Genomic DNA, 20410 nt, shown 5'->3' on the forward strand with positions numbered 1-20410 from the left:
GGAGGCAGAATCAAATCTAATCCCAGACACAACAAATTTTAGTATATATTTTTAAAAAATAAGAAGTCTTTTTAAAAAGCCCACAATACTATCCTATTTTAAACAACAGTAATTTTTAATATCATTGAATATCCCAAATTGTGTTCAGATTTCCCTGTTTCATTTATTACAGTGTATTTGAAAAAGGATTTAAATAAGTTTCATGATTATATTGGGTGATTTAAATTAAAAAAATTGTATTTTAGTAAAATTTTTTATTTTAAAATTTGTAATTTTAACATACAAGTTGGTGGTATTAATTATATTCAAAATTTTGTGCAACCATCACCACTATTTCCAAAACTTTTACATCTGGGTGATTTGAATCCTAAGTTTGTTTTTTTTTTTTGAGACGGAGTGTCACTGTGTCACCCAGGCTAGAGTGCAGTGGTGAGATCTCGGCTCACTGCAATCTCCACCTCCCAGGTTCATGCCATTCTCCTGCCTCAGCCTCCCAAGCAGCTGGGACTACAAGCGCCCGCCACCATGCTTGGCTAATTTTTTTTTTTTGTATTTTTAGTAGAAACAGGGTTTCACTGTGCTAGTCAGGATGGTCTCCATCTCCTGACCTTGTGATCCGCCCACCTCGGCCTCCCAAAGTGCTGGGATTACAGGCGTGAGCCACCGTGGCTGGCCAAGTAACTTTCTTTTAATCTACAGGTTTTCCTTTTCCCATTCTGTTTGTCCTTGCATTTATTTGTTGGAGAAAATCAGGTCATTTCTACTATAGTTTCCCACAATTTGGAGTTCTACTATTTTTATAACTGCAGTGATGTTTAACATGTTCCTTTGTTCCCTGTATTTCCTGTAAATTGGTTTTTCTATCTATAGGTTTATTTAGACTCAGGTTAATTTTTTTTGGTAAGACTTTCATTCATATTGGATTTCATGGATTTCCATCGGATGGAACATAATATCTGGTTATTTCTCTTTTCGAGATGTTAGCAGTCATTTATGATTATTGCCTAGATTACTTACATTTTAGGGGTGCATAATGGTGATATTCAAATTCTATTATTTCTCCTTAATAGCTATAATACTTCCCTAAAGGAAACAGCTGCATAGTACTCCATTGTATGGATATTTACTCAATCAGTCTAAACATATTTTGTAAGTCATTGTACCCTATTTGTCAAACATAATTTTATTGTGATGATTTTCCAATGAGAGAAGTTTTTGTTGTTGTTTCTTTTTTATTCATAAAGAGTACAGAGTACGCTTCAAGTCTAAAGTGGCATTTGAGAAAAAGTTAAAAACTATTCCTATATGATAATGTAAATAAAAATCCTCACCCTCCAAAATAATCTGTTGTAAAATGTCCCTTTTGTTAAAAGGTACCCAGGAGTCTTTAATCTGGGAAGAAGGCAATCTTGGTAGGGACAAGCAATTTCAGTTTTATTTTCTTCCAATGAAGAGTACCGAGAGCTGGGGAGGGCCTCCTTTGCATGTGTTCTTCTGGTTCTTTTTTAAATGCATGGATCTAAAATTAAGCACAGTGTTTTTTTCTGGTGATAGTACATGCCAAGATGTCATATCGGAACATTTTCCTTAGAGCAACATTGAGACATATCTGTGCAAATCAATCAATTACCAACTCAATGGACTTATTTAGCAGGAATACGAAAGTCAAAAGTCATCATAGTGATTGAACCTCATTATCACTTTGCCACTAAAAATACTAAGCATTTCTTTTTATTCCTCACCACAGCATCTGTAACTCACACCTGGCATTTTGTGAAACTTCTGTATGCTGGGTAGTATAGCAGGTGAAATGTCACATGACCAGTTCTTCGGTACACTGAGGATCAGATGAATAAAAAGAGGGAAAGAGGAAGTGAAGCATTTTTCAAGTTATTTTTAGTAAAAATCTTGCCACTCATTATTCATTGGTTTATTGCCATCTTAAATAACTTATTAAAAAAAAGACATATTTTTGAAATATGGGAGGATTTTCTCTCTGTCCATGTCTCTCTCTCAGCAAAGGGACCAAGAGAGTAAAGTAACAATTCACAAATATATGTGATGGTTTGATACAGTTTTTAATGTCAGAAGAAAAACCTGTTGTCTTAGTAAAAATGAAAGAAATGGAAGCTTAACTAAATTAGGCTTGCAGGAAAACGGTATTTCAAAAGTCCACCTTCCAAATCAAAAAGTGAATGTGGATAGCATGCAATTTGTTTACTAAATGCAACTTAATTTGTTTGTTTTAGTACTCCATTATTGTGAAATAAATTACTTCAAAACGTACTGGCTGAAAACAACACATGTTTATTATCTCACAGTTTCTGTGGGTCAGAAATCCAGAGTGGCTTAGCTGGGGGCCTCTGGCTCAGGATCTCTCATGAGCTGCCATCATGGGCTGGAGCTGAGGCACCTTCAAGTTTCCTTACATGGCTGTTGGCAGCCTCAGAAGATCCATTTCCAAGTTCATGTGGAGCTCTCCACAGGGCTGCCTGGAGACAAAGAATCTGGCTTCCTCAAGAGTGAGAAATCCAGAGAGAGAGATAGAGCGAGCACCCAAGACAGAAGCCACAAAAGTGACATCCCATCCATCACGCCTTCTGTGTTCTGTTCGTTAGAAAAGCCTCAATACCCCCAGCCCACCCTCAAACGGAGTAGATCACACAAGGGCTTGAAGACCAGGATGCAGGTATCTTTGTGGGCTGCTTACCAGAATTTTTTCATTTTAAATAGAAAATACATTCTCATGGTTTAAAATTCAAAATGTACAAGAATGTATATAGTAAGAAGACTTCTTCATATCCCTGTCAGTCAGTCCCCTCCTTGAGCAAATTGTCATCATTTTCTTGTTTACCCTTTCAGAGACATTCTGTTAAACATCAAGTTGAATACGTGGGATTCCACAGGGTGTGAGCAGAGAGCACTCCACCTCGCCAGCTCAAACCTGCTTTGCAGAGATAACTCTTCCCCACCCCTTGGATGAAATCTTAAGTGGGTACTACGACTTTTCACCTCCCTCTCAGATAATAAGCAGTCCTCCAGTCACTTTCAGTCATAACATAGTTTTATTTCATAAATAAAATATCTAGTCCTGAGTAATAGTCAAACTCGATTTTTTATTTTTATTTTTTTGAGATAGAGTCCTGCTCTGTCGCCCAGGCTGGAGTGCAGTGGCACGATCTCAGCTTACTGTAGCCTCCGGTTCCCGGGTTCAAGCAATTCTCCTGCCTCAGCCTCCTGAGTAGCTGGAACTACATTCACGTGCCGCCATGCCTAGCTAATTTTTTTTTTTGTATTTTTAGTAGAGATGGGGTTTCACCTTGTTGGCCAAGCTGGTCTTGATCTTCTGACCTCATGATCTGCCCGCCTTGGCCTCCCAAAGTGATGGGACTACAGGCGTGAGCCACTACACCTGGCCAAAACTCGAAAATATGAGGTTAAAGCTTCTCCCCTTCCCTAGCTTGTGCCTGCTTCAGGCTAGAAATCTGGATTGAGAAAAGTTGGAGCCGTGGTCAGCTTCTCCATTTCTGTTCCGTACTTCTCCCTGTTATCTTCTGCCTCTTTGTGGTTGCCTTTATCTCTCTCAGGGTTTGGGAATGGAAAATGAGTGAAGAAAGGGAGGAAGCTCTTTTTTCAGTTTCAGCTCTTTTGGTTTCTTCAGAGATTTCTTCAGGGAAACATCCATCTGCAGCTTTCTTGATGTTTGCAAATCTCCCCTTCATTAGCATTTGCTCCTAAGGATGCATCTCCAGTCATTTGGTGCTGGAATCATTCAGCCCTGACAGGGAGGCCCCTTGGGCAAGTCTCCTCCGTGACAGCTCCAGGAAGGCTGAGTTTCTCTCCTCATTCTCCATCCATTCCTGGGAAATCCTCACACATCCCTTGTAATATCCTAGGCTTGTTGGAAAACTGGCTAAGACTATTCTTCCTCCTTGAGAGCTTTTAGTTTCTCATACTATCTCGCTCAATTCCTTTAGAATTATTGTATCCTGGGGACAAAAAATGCTCATTGTATCACTCCAGGAATTAGAATCCAAAAGAGGGGATGTATCTGCTGGTTGATCAAATGCTTGTCTTATAGGAAACGAGAGAGTTTTCTTGTAGAACATACTTCCCACATGCTGAGAGACCTTTTAAGACAAAATAATTATAGTAATTAATTCTATGATTTTTTTTCATTAACTCAGCATTAAACACACATGTCAGAGAGGCTGAGGTAATTTCAGGCATGGAGCATCTATTAATATATAGTTTGGGGAGGTCACAGTTGTAGGATGTGGTGGGCTTTTTCTTTCTCTCAGAATCATACTATTTACAGATGTAAAACAGGGTATCAAGGTGGCTCTAACCAGGGGTAGCTGAGCAATAGGGGAATTACTGAGGGGGAGAAAAGTGGATGGCGATGTCAGGATGGTAACAGTGGTGGCATGTGAGGAGGAGCACAAATTGACATAGGTCTTTGGCTTTGGCTCTGAAGGCAATGGGGAGCTATTTTAGAATCTTGAGCAGAAGAGTGACACGATCCATCTTATATATTAAAAGGACCACTTTTTACTGTTTCGTGAATCAACTCTGGGTGGGCAAGGGGAGAAGCAAGGAGAGCAGTTAGAAGAGAATGCACAATTTCTCAAAGATTTAGAACCAGAAATACCATTTGATCCAGCAGTCCCAATCCTGGGTATTTACCCAAAGGAATATAAATCATTCTATTACAAAGATACATGCACACATACGTTCACTGCAGCACTATTCACAATAGCAAAGACATGGAATCAACCCAAATGCCCATCAGTGATAGACTGGATAAAGAAAATGTGGTACATATACACCATGGAATACTATGCAGCCATAAAAGGGAACAAGATCATGTCTTTTGTAGGGACATGGATGGAGCTGGAAGCCATTATCCTCAAGAAACTAAGGCAGGAACAGAAAACCAAACACCGCAAGTTCTCACTTATAAGTGGGAGCTGAACAATGTGAACACATGGACACAGGGAGGGGAACAACACACACTGGGGCCTGTCAAGGGATGGGTAGTGGGGAGGGAGAGCATCAGGATAAATAGCTAATGCATGCTGGGCTTAATACCTAGGTGATGAGTTGATAGGTGCAGCAAACCACCATGGCACACTTTTACCTATGGAACAAACCTGCACATGTACCCCATAACTTAAAATTAAAATTAAAAAAAAGAAGGCCAATACAGTCATCCAATGAGAGATGATGGTGCCTGAGACCAGGATGGAGTAGTGGAGGTGGTGAGAAGTGGTGTGCTGGGGTTGGCTAGCTCACAAGAGCCAATTATTAAATGTTTAGGAAGTTTGCAAGCCAGTTGTTAAATACATCATTATTAAAAATTAAGTCAAAGCATCACATTAAATAAACTATGCTCAACAAAAGTAATACATGCTTAAGACTCATCACTTTTTGTTTTTACCTAATTTTTACTATTATTATTACTTCTACTGCTGACGCTATTTACACCTATTACATCTGAGACTGTATCTGGTAGAAATACTCCAAAGTGGGACGCTGCTGTGCGTCTCTCCCCATTTCAGGATAGTCACCCCCAAGTGTCATGGGCCCGGAGCGAGGAGGGCAGCACTCCCAAGTGAGATGATGATTCCTTGGAGGATGACAGTATTCAGTGACATTAGGAGTTTGTCAGCCATGGTGGGAGTAATTTACACCACAGAAATTGGAGATACTACAAATTGGGGCTCATTTGTTTTTAAAGAGAACTACTTGTTAAACACTTACCAGTGCATCCTTGCTTATCATCTTCCCAGTTATATCTAGGAATGTGTACCACCATCCCATCCAATGTTTTCAGGGTCCCTCACTTCTATTATGTCCTCAACCACAGAGGGAAAACAACTTAATAAAGAAGTTAAGTAAGTATTATTTATATTACAACATGATAAAAGTAACATATTTGTATTAAGCTTCATGCCATTAATACATAGTTAGTTATATAAAATCACCATACCTGTGATTGAATTTTTAGTGCTGGCCCTAGCTTTAATCCCATAGTTCCTCGAAGATGCTCTTCTGTGAGTAATGGCAAAGTTTCTCCATCAATTGCATGATCTTTAAATACCTTCATAAATACAAAAGGTGTTAACTTTTTCTGAATGTCTTTTTTTTAAAAAAGTTCTTTTGCCACCTAGGTATTGTAGTTTTGGAGAAAACATTAAGACTGCTTGAGGATGACAGAAAAATTTGTAAAACCTTTTTTTAGTTGCTCTCTTTTCTGTGCTCAGTAGCACATTGCTTGTGCTCTTTAACAACCCTTGGAATCAACTGCAATTATCTGTTTATAGAACTCAGTTCCAACCAGGAATAGTGATTATTTGAGGGCCAGGTCCATGTCTCATTGACCAATGTAACCCTAATACAGAGGCTGGCCTATGGTAAGAAGATGTAAAATAAATATTGCTGAATAAATGAATGAATGAGTAAATGCTCTAAGTAAAGAAATGTGGGTAAAACCTGTCACGGATAAATTTCATCTCTCACATTTACAGCTGTGGTATCTGCTGGCCATGCCTTAGATGCACGGTAAAGGCAGGAGAGGGAAATGCTGCTGGGAGCTTTCCCTGGCAGACCTTTCCAGCAGGTCTGTTCGTCCTGACATTGCAGTGGACTTCGCATGCCATCCTTCCTCCGAAAGCCAGGAAGGCTGCTGGTGAACAAAGATTCCAGGCAGATAGAGGGATACAAAATCTAGGCAGATTGATAGGACCATAATTTCATGATCTTCTACTTCAACTTGCCTGGAAATCCTTCTATATTCACTATTGAGCTTTCTCTCCCTTCTACTTCAAGCTAGCTCCACCCTCATCAAACTTTAGACTTTGTAGGCAGAGCCCTCCCTCATTTTCAGTAGATCATAGCGCTTCCTAACTAAAAAAAAAAAAAACACACAAAACAAAAACAAAACAAAAAAACACAGTAGATAAGAACTCCCTCTAATTCTGACCAATGAACCAAAAACCTTTATTTTCTCCCACTGTCATGATACAATGGAAGAGAGGTCTCTCCACCATTTAAAGGCGATCTCTCCACATATACTGTGGGTCCTCACCCCTCGCACTTCCAGAGGGGATAATCCCCTCTTTTCTCTTCAGTCTCTCCTCTTCTGCTGGCTCTTTCCCACTGGCATTTAAATAAGTCTCCACCATCATTAAACAAACAAAAATAATGAAAATACTCAAACTCCATTTCCAAATACTGTCTCATGTCTCTTACTCCCTTCACAGCCAGATTTCTCCAAAGGGTTTCGACGCTCCCTGCTTTCACATTCTCATTTTCCAGTCATTCTGCAGTCTCAGGGAATCTGAGCTCTGCCCCAGCCATTCCATTAAGCCTGCTTTCCTCAGGCTTCCTGGTGTCTCTGTCGTACCAAACATGCAGTCATTTTGCAGCTGTTCTATTTCTGAAGTTCCTGGCTGCATCTGACATTGTTGACTGTGCCTTCATGAACAGTGCTCTTCCTTTCCGTCGTAAGGCTGCTCCCTTCTGGCTACCCCTGTTCTCTCCTTCAAGGTCACCTTTGCCAGCTCCTTTTTCTTTGTCCATTTTCATAGGTTAGGGTTTCTTAGCCTTCTGACTCAGGTCCCCTTTGGTCTTCCTGATTAATTTCAGCTTCACTCAGCTTCAGTAACAGGCTGTATATGCTGAAGGCTCCCTAACTTGTATCTTTAACTCAGAAGCTAAGTCGTGCCAATTTGGCCTGTTACATAGTTTTCGTTGTGCTGTGACAGGGCAGCACTGAGTTCCAATGCAGAGCCCCACAATTACTCTGTTCCCCCACCCACAAAAGCACATATTCTCTCTCCATACCACGTGGCCACTTCTGGGGGATGGCAGAGGGGTGGTGTGGGCAATTCAAGACTATCTTTCTTACCCCCTTCAGTGCCTCTTTCAGTGACGTGAAGTTAAAACCAGGTACTGTGGGCTGGGCGCAGTGGCTCATGCCTGTAATCCCAGCACTTTGGGAGTCTGAGGTTGGTGGATCACTTGAAGTCAGGAGTTCGAGACCAGCCTGGCCAACATGGTGAAACCTAGTCTCTACTAAATGTACAAAAATTAGTCGGGTGTGGTGGCGGGCATTTGTAGTCCCAGCTACTTGGGAGGCTGAGGCAGGAGAATGGTGTGAACCTGGGAGGCGGAGCTTGCAGTGAGCTGAGATTGCACTACTGCACTTCAGCCTGGGCGACAGCGTGAGACTCCGACTCAAAACAACAACAACAACAACAACAAAAACAAAAACAAACAGGTACTGTGATGGCTCACCTGATTTTTCGTTCTTAAGAAGGTGTTTTGCGTGTGTGGATTTGGCCATCTTGCCCTGCCTCCTCAGGTTGTGTTCTTATCTGCCTGCCCCCACTGCTCCCACCCTGGATACAGCTCCATTATTGCTCATCGGAAGAGGCTTCCCCTCTGTCTTGTCCTCTTCAACTTGTTTTCATAAAAGCAACCTGAGTGACCTTTCTGCAATATAAAGCTAATCATGCTGCTACCTACTTAAAACCTGACTACCTCCAGGATAAAGTCACAATCCTTCACTGGGTCTTCAGGGCTCTGTGACCTGGCCCTGTCTACCTCTTCAGTCTTGTCTTGCTGTCCTCACCTCTCCCACCTTGGCCCTGGCCCTCTGTAGCACTGAGAACTACTCTCAGAGTCCCAACCATATTAAAGTTTTCTCTGGCTTCTGGCCCTCACCTGGAAATTCTTCCTTTACCTCCCTCCCGCCTCACCTCTCCTCTTGACTTTCAGGTCTCACTTTAGAGCCTCTTCCTTTAGGAGGCCATGAGTCCCTCGTATGTGATCCCCCCCATGCTCTGTACCCGCCTTTCACAACACACTCATATGGATGTGAGATCACTCACTGGTGCCCTCTTCTGGACTATGAGTGCCACAAGAAGAGGAACCCCATCGGCCTTGTTTCCACTGTGCTCCAAGCCTCAGAGGACATGACTCAGGACCAACTGAAAAGTAGAATCTTCTTGGAAAGCTCCTGTACTGGGAACCTTGTGTTCTAATAGATTTTAGTCATTTACAAACTATATGTATGTATATAATTTTTTTCCACAAAATGCACCAGTGTGGAGAAAGGACTGAAACGTCCAACTCAAAACGTACTCTCCAGAGCCAATCCCAGTATTCATCTATGCAAATGTCACACCTCTGATTGTCTTTTGGCCTGGTAATTAAGACTGACCAACTGTGATGCCTATTGCTAGAATGGACAACTGCTGAGGAATTCAGAAGGTGATTCAGCAGGAACATCTCCATGCTCTGAAACTTGTGGTCTTTGCTTTGGTTTCTACTACAGAAAACACCAAAGACATCTAAGGCCACCCTGTCCCCTGTCACCAGAACTTGCTGCTGGCCATTTCCAATCCATCTCACACCATTTGGAATTGATTGTGCTACTTCTCTATCTTTGTAAAAAGAAGTTTCACTTATTTTGTGTTGAGAATTACAAGTGGGAGAAAGGCATTGTGTCTTCCACTGTACAGCGTCCATCCCAAACTGGTCAGTGCACTGCTCCACAGTGGCCAGGACACTCAGGAGCCACCGGTCCATGGCGTCCAGACGAGGATCAGAGAGCACTGGGGAGAGGGGGTCATGGGCCATGGCAGATTTTAAAGCAGACTTTAGCACACCATTCTTTAGGTAGTTTCGTCTGTTCCAGGTAGAAACCTGAGTGATGCCACACTGATAGAGAGAGGCAAGAATGCTTCTTTCATCCAGCAAGGGGTTCCCAAAGCTTTTGTTGTTATCAAGAAGGATGAGCATACTAGCACCCTCATTATCTTGAAAGTTCTTATAGTAATGGCAGTCAGCATTGTCAATCAGGTAATTAAAGACAGCTGTGTTAATGCTGCCCAAGAGGCACAGGCCAGAGTCATAAAGGGACGTTTTCTTCACAACCTCAGAGTGGTTCTCATCATACTCCCATCCGGCTTGCCTTTTCGGTAAGTCCTGGCCCACGGATGTTGGTGTTTCTAGAGAGGGCACACATCTGGAAGCCAAAGTGTGACAGATTTTTCCATTGTGCCTCCATCAGCACAAGCTGGTTCTGTTTCTCAGCAGTAATAACACTTCCCATAAAAACAAGTATTATTTCCTACAGTTCGGAAGGGGCTCAACAGCTGCTCCACGGGAACAGGCTTCATCTCTGTCTGAAGATGAACAAATCTGCCCACCATCAACAGGGTTCTGGGACAACCACAATCCTGTCCAAGTGAAAGGCCGCTGCCTTTGCACTGTGTCTATCATAACCGGCATATGGTTCCCTTCCACTACATAGGCTTGGCTATAGTACTTAGGTTTGAAAACAACTTTCTGTTCCCTTTCAAGGATCAGTAAGCCTTTCAACTGTGTCCCTTTATAACCCACATCAGCTTTAATAATTTGCTTGGTGGCCATGGCATGCATGATTGCCCCCAGCTCTGGTGTCTCTTCACAGTACACTTCCTGGGGATCCACCCATTGGGCTGCAATCTCCCAGGAAGACTGCAAGGTGTGGTCCAACTTGGGTGACAGCTCCATCTGCAAGCCAGCCCTCATTCGGTAAAAAGTCCTCAGGTGATCAAGTGGTGAAACGCCCCTTGGCAGCTGATGTATCTAAGTTGTCAATCAGGAAAACTTTGGTGAAGATAAAGATGACAAGGAGAATTGCTAACAGCGTGATTCGCTGCTTTAGCTTCATGTTGACCTCTTTTATTCTCCCCGACCCACTCTCTGACTCACTTGTCAAGGAGAGCCGGTGGTAATGGTTAGTAAGGAGATTCCATCATTATACACATTGGTCCATTTGTGGATGCACCTTCCACAGTTCCTGTTGGGCCCTAGGCTCGCTCGTGGCTGCCCATGCAGTGCAAAGCAGCATGGCCCCCAAGGAGGGGCAGCCCCAGGCTGCGCTGATCACCCCAGCCACTGCTGCCACCACTGCAGGCCCCACCATTCCCTGGCCCCCTCTCTCAGCACTGAACCAGCTGTCCCCCACAAACTGCATTAAGTAATTATTTCTTTTCCTATTTTAATTAAGCAAATTATAGAAAATGGCTAATGTAAATTAAAGAGCCAAGTGCAGCGGCTCACACCTGTAATTTCAGTTACTTGGGAGGCTAAGGCTGGAGGATCACTTGAGCCCAGGAGTTTGAGACAAGCCTGGGCAACATAGTAGACCCCCATCTCTTTTAAAAACATTAACTGGGTGTGGTGGTATGCACCTGACAATTTGTGAGCATCCAAAGGAGGAACACGTGGGTAAATTTTCAAGCAGAGGTAGGTTGGCAGCCAGGGACTGAAATATGTGAGGACCTAACCCTCAGCCATGGTGGATGTACTCAGGGCCTGGGGTGAGGACACAGACATGTCCCTGTCACTCAGATGTACCCCTTTCTTTCTCACCAGAGCAGTTTGGGCCATGTGTATGATATAAATGTGCATATATTTTCAGTAACTTCAGTTATTTTTAGAGAGAGGATATTTTATCTGCTGAGTCCTCTGAACTAGACATTTACTTGGAACGAAATATGTTGCAGGGTCTCCTGATTGTTCCTTAACAGCTGAGCCACCAATCCTCTCTCTACACCTATTTAAAAGAGTTCATTTGCACTCAGGGCTTTGAGTTTTAGTTGTTATTTTTTTTTCTGCTGAATTTCTTTTTCTACTTACAGGAGATGAATGGTGACAGCTTGCTGAGTAGGCATCTAAGGCAGAGGTGGGGAGTAAGAGGATAGCTGGGGGACAGTGGGTTTAACGCCAGCTAATCCCAGCACCTTGGTCCAACTCATTTAAAGAAAGGGGATATGGGACTGGGCGTGGTGGCTCATGCCTGTAATCCCAGCACTTTGGGAGGCCGAGATGGGCGGATCATGAGGTCAGGAGTTTGAGACTAGCCTGGCCAACATGATGAAACCCTGTCTCTACTAAAAATACAAAAAATCAGCCGGGCATGGTGGTGGTGTGTGTCTGTAGTCCCAGTACTCGGGAGGCTGAGGCGGGAGAATTGCTTGAACCCAGGAGGCGGAGGTTGCGGTGAGCGGAGATCACACCATTGCACTCCAGTCTGGGCGACAGCAAGACTCCGTCTCAAAAAAAAAAAGTGGGGGGGCCATGAGTAACACCTGATGGGACATTTTAGACAAGGGTCCTTGTGAGAGTGGGGTACAAGCAGTGCTGCTTCAGGGCTGTTGCATCCAGAGGGCATCCCCCCATTTCTGTATAAAATAACGTCACAGAGCATAGCCGGCGGAGAGGGGGGGCAGGCACAGCAGAGCAGTAACATCTTTCAGTTGATGCCACCTGCTGTCACTTGGAGGGAGTATACTTTAATGGTGAAACTAAAGCAGAACTTGATCCTAAACAAATTTGAGACATATCTAGGGATAATTGGTACCACTTCTTGGGGTGGGGAAGAGGGTGCTGACATCCTGTCCGTGAGAGATAATGAGTCAGCAGAGCGAGTTTGGAGTCCTCTTGTTTATGTGACTTCTGTGTACCCACAGGGGACATTTGGGATTTTAAACTATGAAAAGCATGTAATATTATTTATTGCAAGAGCTATTATTATAAATTGCACTTTTCTGACTGTGGATCACTAAGAATAATCAGCGTTCAAATTCAATGTGCCAGATCTCAGCAATCACATGCTTATTAAGTAAGGGGTTGCTCTTCTGGTTGTTACCAGAATTTAACAACTTAATTGAACCTGTGGTTGACATGGCACTTGAAGTGGTATAGATAAATTTTAAAAGTGGCTTATCCATGACTAATGACTAATTTTAAAAAATAAGGTTATAACCACTGAACAGGGGAGAGTAGGCCAAAAACTTTTTATCAGGTTACACAAAAGACAAAAACGGGTGACTTGAAGAAGACAACTTGCTGATCATAAGTAACTTGAAGTTTGGCCCTCTCTTAGGTGTAATAAAGAAATTTGTGTGTATTGAGTACTTACAAGGTGCCATGCACTCTGATGCTCACAAAAATCCTCTGAAAATGTATTATTATGATTATCTTCATTTTACAGATAAAACAACTGAGGCACAGAGAAGAGAGGCAACTTGTCCTAGGCCACACAGCCAGAAAATAGAAAAGCCAGGATTTGAATTTGTACTTTCTGGCTTCAGAAGCTATACTCTTAGTAACTACTTTATATAGCTTTTCTGTAAGTCCCATAAATGGAATTAAAAAAATAATAATAAAAAGAAAAAGAGTTAACAGCATCTCACTGTAGACAAACATTTCACAAAACAGACCTGGAAAACAATCAGCTCTAGTATGAGTTAATTATGATGTAGTTAAACCTTAATGTCCTTTTCTTGCTTGCTTTTCCTTTAACATGCAAACCAAAGATAATGATACTAGATTTAGTAGGTATTTTATTGCTTCAAATTGTATTATTAAATAACTCAAAGAAGTAAACTATACGCATGAAAATGTAGCATTGACATAAACGTCAAAATTTTACCAACCTATGACTTTTGTCATAAATTTTTCAATACTAGTGAGGCTGCTTTTGTTTCTAACCACCCTGATACTTCATTAGAGTTTTTTAAAATGGTATTTTACACCAGATTGAATATGTTGTATGCATTTTTATATATTGTCCCAGAATAAATACAGAATTTAAAATAATGAATTTCCTACTTTTCAGATATTGCCTTCTTGTTCTTTTTAGAAAGAAGTATATACTCCTGTTACTTACAGTGAGTGACCTAAACTTCTGCACTTTTTTTTTTTTTTTTTTTTTTTTTGAGACGGAGTCTTGCTGTGTCGCCCAGGCTGGAGTGCAGTGGCGCGATCTCGGCTCACTGCAAGCTCCGCCTCCCGGGTTCCCGCCATTCTCCCGCCTCAGCCTCCGAGTAGCCCGGCTAGTTTTTTGTATTTTTAGTAGAGACAGGGTTTCACCGTGTTAGCCAGGAGGGTCTCGATCTTCTGACCTCGTGATCCACCCGCCTCGGCCTCCCAAAGTGCTGGGATTACAGGCTTGAGCCACCGCGCCCGGCCCTATGACCTAAACTTCTTACCCAAAAGTCTGTGCTCAAAAAATGTTTGCTGTATGGATAAGTGGGAAATGTAGTCGTTATTTCCCCTGCTTTTTGGATGTTCAGCTTCTGAACCTTCTTCTAATTTTGGGAGAATTCCTACTTCTTAGGAGTCTTGATAGGAAAGGAGCTAAAGACAGACGATGGCTTTCTCAGCCTCCCCTGATGCTGGGCTTGTGGGTGAGACCCAAGTTCCACCAATCTGAGACCTGTCCCAGGGTAGACACTGGCACACAAAAGACAGATTAGCAGGAATCCTTTCTGGAGGCACAGTGCAAGTTTGACCTAATTCATTATGCAGGAAAGATATTTTCAAACTGTTTTGCTTGTATGGAAATACTTAAACATGAAGTCACCTGAGCGTAGTCTGAACAACCTGGAAGGCTGCTAATGAAGCTGTGCACATCATCCACGGTCCACTTCTGAATATCTTCATCCAAAGAAGAATTCCCCCCAATTGTAACCAATGCATGTGTTCCTTTAAAATGGAAAGAAATTGTGGCATAAAATACATACAGGTTTATGTATAGTTACATTAATTTCCTTGCGTTCTATCACCCCAGAGTGGTCTCAATTTGCAAACTCCTTACAAGATATTAAGAGTTACTAGGAGATGTTTTCTAAAAGCTTCAGCTGCCTCCTTTCTTTTCTTTCTCTGAAAAGATCTTTACTGATAGCATTTATTGTAAGTAATACTTCAAATAGTTCCGGGTTTGCACCAGCTTCTCTCAGATTCCAACAGAAATGCCCCATGGATTCTATTCTCCAGATTAATGTTACTATGTTTTTGTGATAGGTGATTATCATGGTCTCAAGATGAGACAAGAATTTAGCTACATTTTCATCAAAATGGAAAATTAACACTTTGTAGGGAAGCAGTTGGTGTGGTGGCTGTATTACATACCCTTCACAATCCCTGTGTCTTCAAATACTTTTTATCTAAAAGAGTTCTAGAAAACTATTCAGTGTGTGTTTCTGGCATGAAGTGCATTAGTGTTTTTAAATTTGAAAGTATCAACAGTATTGGACACTGAAAGGTAATATTTCTGCTTAATTGCCTGTTTTTTTCCTATACTTAAATACCGGGGAGGTAGAATTCCCACTTTGAAGCAAGAAGCCTCTCTGCTTTGTGTTGAAGAAATGAACACTAAATTACATTAAAATCTTAAATTAAAATTTTAATATGTTTCCCAAGATATTTACCTTCCCAGCCTTTGTTGAAAATTCTCTATATAGCAAAATATAAAGAGGCTAGTTTCACTGATATGGCTTATTAGCACTGATGGAATAAAATGATGCTAAGAAAAGGTAATTCCAAGCAGGGTTAAGAAAAAGAAAGATAAAAAGAGGCAGGATGGTTACACACTATTATGTAGTAACCTACGGACTTGGCAACCTGTAGTTAATGAGGATCTGCCATTGGCCCCTGGACACCCACCTGGCAGAGACGGTCGAGGAACTGGAGGGCAAACCCCATTCTTTTCATCACAGGTTGCAAAGATCTGCTCTGAAGCCTCCTCTTTCCCATCGTCCCACGTCTTTGCTTTCAGCGTAACCGTGTGAGACCCCCAGGGTTTCCTATGGGTGGGCTCAGGCTCTCCACAGGTGTTGTCAAGAGCTGTTGTTGGTGTTTCATTCGCTTCACTTGACTTCTGGTTGCTGGATGCCTCAATTTCTGGGTCTTTTGCATAATGATCCTCTTCATAGGGAACTGCATGAGTCTGACCTAGGATTTTTTCCTCTGCTTGACTTTTGGAACTCTCAGCATCACTGTCTGGAGCTTTTTGATTCCCTGTACTTTTCTTGAGTCGACGACATCTCTGTCCCCAGCTCTCCTCAAAGTGTGGTGCGGTTGCCACTAGCGTGGGGTTTCCCTGAAGGTTCCTGAGGGTGCTTCTGTGAAAATGCAGGTCACCGGCAGGGAGCATGCTCCTGCCATGGTAGGGAGTGGGGGCAGCTGGGACACCGGAGCCATAGAGGAAGGGTATCCCTAGGCCTGCTAGTCCCTTGGGATTAATTTTTTCCATTCTCCTTTGCTGGTAAATAGCATACATTTCCATTTCTGTCCTAAAAACAGAACAATATATTTATACAGCCCAAGAACACGATTATAAATGTAATTTTAAGGACCCCTTCCCTTCCCTAAAACAGTCCTCACACTGTTCATCTGAAGTTTGTTTGGTGGAAACATGAATCCCCCACAAGGCCACTGGGAAGGAGAGTTTTGGGTAAGATCGGAAGCTTTGTCTGAGTCTCACAATGGAAGTCCAAAGGCCAGTCTTTAGAGTGTTACCTCTAATCAGATGAGGCAAATTTAGCAGGGATGGAGCTTATGCAGCACAGCTAGTTCCTTGCCAGAGATTAATCCTCAAAAAAACTAATGTACCGCGAAGAGGTTTTCAACCCCTGCAAAATAATCTTAGTGAGACTCAAGAAAGACAATTAGACAATGCAAGTCTCAATATTAATAAATAAATGCAAGTGGCTGAGGAAGAAGGGAGGGAAAGGCTCGGTGGTTTTGCTTACTTCACTGCTTTTTGGTCCTCAACTGAACCCCTTTGGATTCAGCGATGAGAAAGTTGACTCTCTGCTTTCTCTTACCCTGGGGCCATACCCTATTCATTGTTATACTTTTCTTTCTCCCGGGCACTACAGCTGAAGGCCACTGTTGGGCTGACTTGGGGTTGTCTGAGCTCTGATGGCATAATCTGAAGTCAGGTTGGCAAACTTGGCTCCTATCTTTGCGCAAGATTGAAGTCATTTAAGACAGTAATGCCAATATGAATTTCAGAGGAGTTGTAGGCATTTTAATTATGGGACACTGAGAGTCTATTGCAATCTGTGTACTAATACTACTGTTAGCTTCACTGTGTGATTTCTTTTTTTTTTTGAGACAGAGTCTTGCTCTGTTGCCCAGGCTAGAGCGTAGTGGCGCAATCTCGGTTTACTGCTACCTCCACCTCCCAGGTTCAAGCAATTCTCTGCCTCAGCCTCCTGAGTAGCTGGGATTACAGGCACCTGCTACCACGCCTGGCTAATTTTTTTGTATTTTTAGTAGAGACGGTGTTTCACCATCTTGGCCAGGCTGGTCTTGAACTCCTGACCTCATGATCCACCCACCTTGGCCTCCCAAAGTTCTGGGATTACAGGCCTGAGTCACTGTGCCCGGCCATGATTTCTAATCTTGCTTTTATCCTTAACCAACCTGCATGCATGTTTGTATTCGTTTCTTTCTCTCTCTCTCTCTTTTTTTTTTTTTAAGTGAAACCAAGTTTATTAGGAAGGTAAAGGAATAGATAATGGTTATTCCTTAGGCAGAGCAGACTATGTTTCTTTTTGTAATCTGCCTGAAATACTTTATGTAAGTAATTTGTGTGTGTGTATTTATTTGTTATATATATTCACCTATTCATTTGTTATATGAATATAACAAGTGAATAAATGAGCAAATGAACGAATAAAGAATAAATAAAACAACGTTGCCAAATTACCTGGCAGTATGATGCCTTTGAATCATTTCATTCCTTCTGGCCACTGCCTTTATGGATTCAGGTGGTAAAATGCCCCAACCTTAAAAAAGAAAACCACCATCCCACCCCACAAATAAATTAAAAACATGCATTTGAAAATAATAAAATAAAACATAACAATGTAAAACAGTATCTGAAAAAAACAAACAAACCCGCAATTGCACACAGTTTTGGCAATGGTATCAGATCATTGCTGTTCGGTATCTTAGTGTCACATTGGTGACGGCACGATAAATACCAGATAATTTTTTGTTCTTTCATTGTTGGTCTCATGACTGGTGGTATTTTCCTGCCATACTTTAATAGGAAAAAGATGAAGTGATTTGTGAATCTCGTGATCTGTGCCTTTTTTGGTCTTTTAAAAGTATATGTATTTTTTGGGTACAACGTGATGTTTTGATGTATGTATATATTGTGGAATGATTAATTAAAGCTAATTACCATATGCCTCACCTCAACTATTTATCACCTTTTGTGGTCAGAAGATTTACAATCTTTTTTTTTTTTTTTTTTTTTTTTTTGAGACAGAGTCTTGCTCTTTTATCCAGGCTGAAGTACAGTGGTACGATCTCAGCTCATTAAAACCTCCACCTCCTAGGTTCAAGTGATTCTCCTGCCTCAGCCTCCCGAGTAGCTGGGATTACAGGCATGTGCCACCACACCCAGCTAATTTTTGTATTTTTAGTAGAAATGGAGTTTCACCATGTTGGCCAGGCTGGTCTTGATCTCCTGACCTCATGATCTGCCCATCTCGGCCTCCCAAAGTGCTGGGATTACAGGTGTGAGCCACCGCACCCAGTCAGAAACAAGTTTTTATTCTCACTTTCCACCAAGCCAGTAGAGCTCATTAAATTTCTACTAATAATTTATCTTGAAAGAGATCATACTAGATCTTTTTAAAAAATGAGGTTCTTTGTTATCTGTAAAATCTAGGAGTTAGATGAAGTGATCACCAGGAATCCTTCGAACCATAAAGTTCTAGTTTTTTTGTAGTTCAATGGCTTCGAGATACTCTCTTTTAGACAGCTGGCATGCACGAAGCTACCAATTCGTGGCATACTGCCCATGGACAAAGAGAAAGTCTGTGCAAGAAGTCCAGTCTAGACAGCACAATACTAACTGCCTGGATTTTAGAACCCTCTGAGGTCTATCCTCAAGAAACTTCCTCCTATACTTTCTCTTTCCCAAATAGGCAACATCAAACATAATGTTAGTTCAGTTGCATAATTACTGCTACCTAACATCCCTGTTTTGTAAATAGATCCCTGTCTTAGTTTCTATTTTGCTAACTTACTTAGTAGCTCAGTTTTTGTAGGACTGAGGCCTTATCTTGCCCTTGCTTTCTCTTACACTTCAGCCTTGAGGTGGGAGGCCTGACCTAAGTCCAGGCTAGAGTGCAATGGCATGGCCTTGGCTCACTGCAACCTCCCCCTCGCGGGTACAAGTGATTCTCCTGACTCAGTCTCCCAAGTAGTTGGGATTACAGGCATGTGACACCACACCTGGCTAATTTTTGTATTTTTAGTGCAGACGGGGTTTCACCATGTTGACCAGGCTGGTCTCAAACTTCTGACCTCGTGATCTGCCCGCCTTGGCCTCCCAAAGTGCTAGGATTATAGGCATGAGCCACCACGCTTGGCCTGCAGTGCAGCTGTTTTACTACACTATTGGCCTGCTGTCTGTAATCATGGACCACAGATTACTGGGTGATTGCTGCCAGGTGGCTTCCATCCAGGATCTGCTGTTGGACTGTCTCCTTTGGTCCTTGAACCAATTCACTGGGTGGGCCCAGTTCCAGATCTGGCCCTTGCTTGGATGCTTTGCTCTCGTTGCAGTTAAATGGATTCGTGACCTGTGGTAGAAACAAGCTCAAATCCAGGCAGGCCAGTCTCTTCACTGATCCAGGCATGAATCCTATTTCTTTTTGTGTCAGGCTTTCCCTTCACATTGCTCCCATCTATTAAGAGGTGCTGGAATTGTGGAGCGTAAGCTTATGAATATAGTTTTGCAGGGAGAGAAGATACACCAATTTGAGCTTCAACATTGTGAGGAAATTCTCACCTCCTAGTCTCTCCTGAGCCCTCACAAGTCATGTTTTCACCAACACGACTCTACTGAAATTGCTCATATCAAAATCTCTGATGACCTCCACATGACACTAAAATAATGATATATTCTCAGTTTTCATCTTACTTGCTCTGCAAATGGCACACTTGACACAGTTGCTCACTCTCTCCTTAAAATAGTCCAATATAAAATGATTGTAAATCTTCTGACCACAAAAAGTGTTAAATATGGCCGGGCTTGGTGACTCACACCTGTAACCCCAGGGCTTTGGGAGGTCAAGGCAGGTGGATCACTTGAGGTCAGGAGTTCCAGACCAGCATGGCCAACAGGGTGAAACCCTGTCTCTACTAATAATACAAAAATTAGCTGGGCGTGGTGGTGCACGCCTGTAATCCCAGCTACTTGGGAGGCTGAGGCAGGAGAATCGCTTGAACTGGGGAGGCGGAGGTTGCAGTGAGCCAAGATTGTGCCATTGCACTCCAGCCTGGGCAACAAGAGCAAAATTCCATCTTAAACAAACAACAACAACAAAAAAAGGTGATAAATATGTGAGATAAGGCATATAGTAATTAGCTTGATGTAAACATTCCACACTTCCTTCCTGTGGCCTCCAGGCCACCATGCTTTCCTGGGTTTCTTGCTACCTCACTGGTTCCCCTCGCTTGTTTTACTTCTCCCATGCTTGCTCTTCCTCATCTCTGGACTCTGTTAGTGGGTCCAGAGATGCTCCTTTTGACTCTT

General features: G+C 42.3%; 1 protein-coding gene and 1 pseudogene across 2 annotated transcripts in view; both read right to left on the minus strand.

Annotated features, from left to right (window-relative positions):
- Nucleotides 1-3295: 3295 nt before the first annotated feature.
- SAMD7 (sterile alpha motif domain containing 7) overlaps nucleotides 3296-20410 on the minus strand; it is a 59105-nt gene continuing 41990 nt past the window's right edge. For both annotated transcript variants that reach the window (XM_030929593.1, XM_030929590.1), the window contains 5 exons: nucleotides 17564-17642; nucleotides 15511-16139; nucleotides 14429-14550; nucleotides 5993-6103; nucleotides 3296-4130 (listed from right to left, as the gene is read on the minus strand). In XM_030929593.1, the coding sequence (XP_030785453.1) occupies nucleotides 3951-4130; nucleotides 5993-6103; nucleotides 14429-14550; nucleotides 15511-16139; nucleotides 17564-17642 (1121 nt within the window). In that variant the 3' untranslated portion in view covers nucleotides 3296-3950. The remainder of the gene's footprint in view (nucleotides 4131-5992; nucleotides 6104-14428; nucleotides 14551-15510; nucleotides 16140-17563; nucleotides 17643-20410) is intronic.
- Nucleotides 8244-10887, minus strand: LOC104678986 (annotated as a pseudogene).

This window comes from Rhinopithecus roxellana, chromosome 1, assembly GCF_007565055.1.
Source record: "Rhinopithecus roxellana isolate Shanxi Qingling chromosome 1, ASM756505v1, whole genome shotgun sequence".
NCBI classification, from domain to species: domain Eukaryota; kingdom Metazoa; phylum Chordata; class Mammalia; order Primates; family Cercopithecidae; genus Rhinopithecus; species Rhinopithecus roxellana.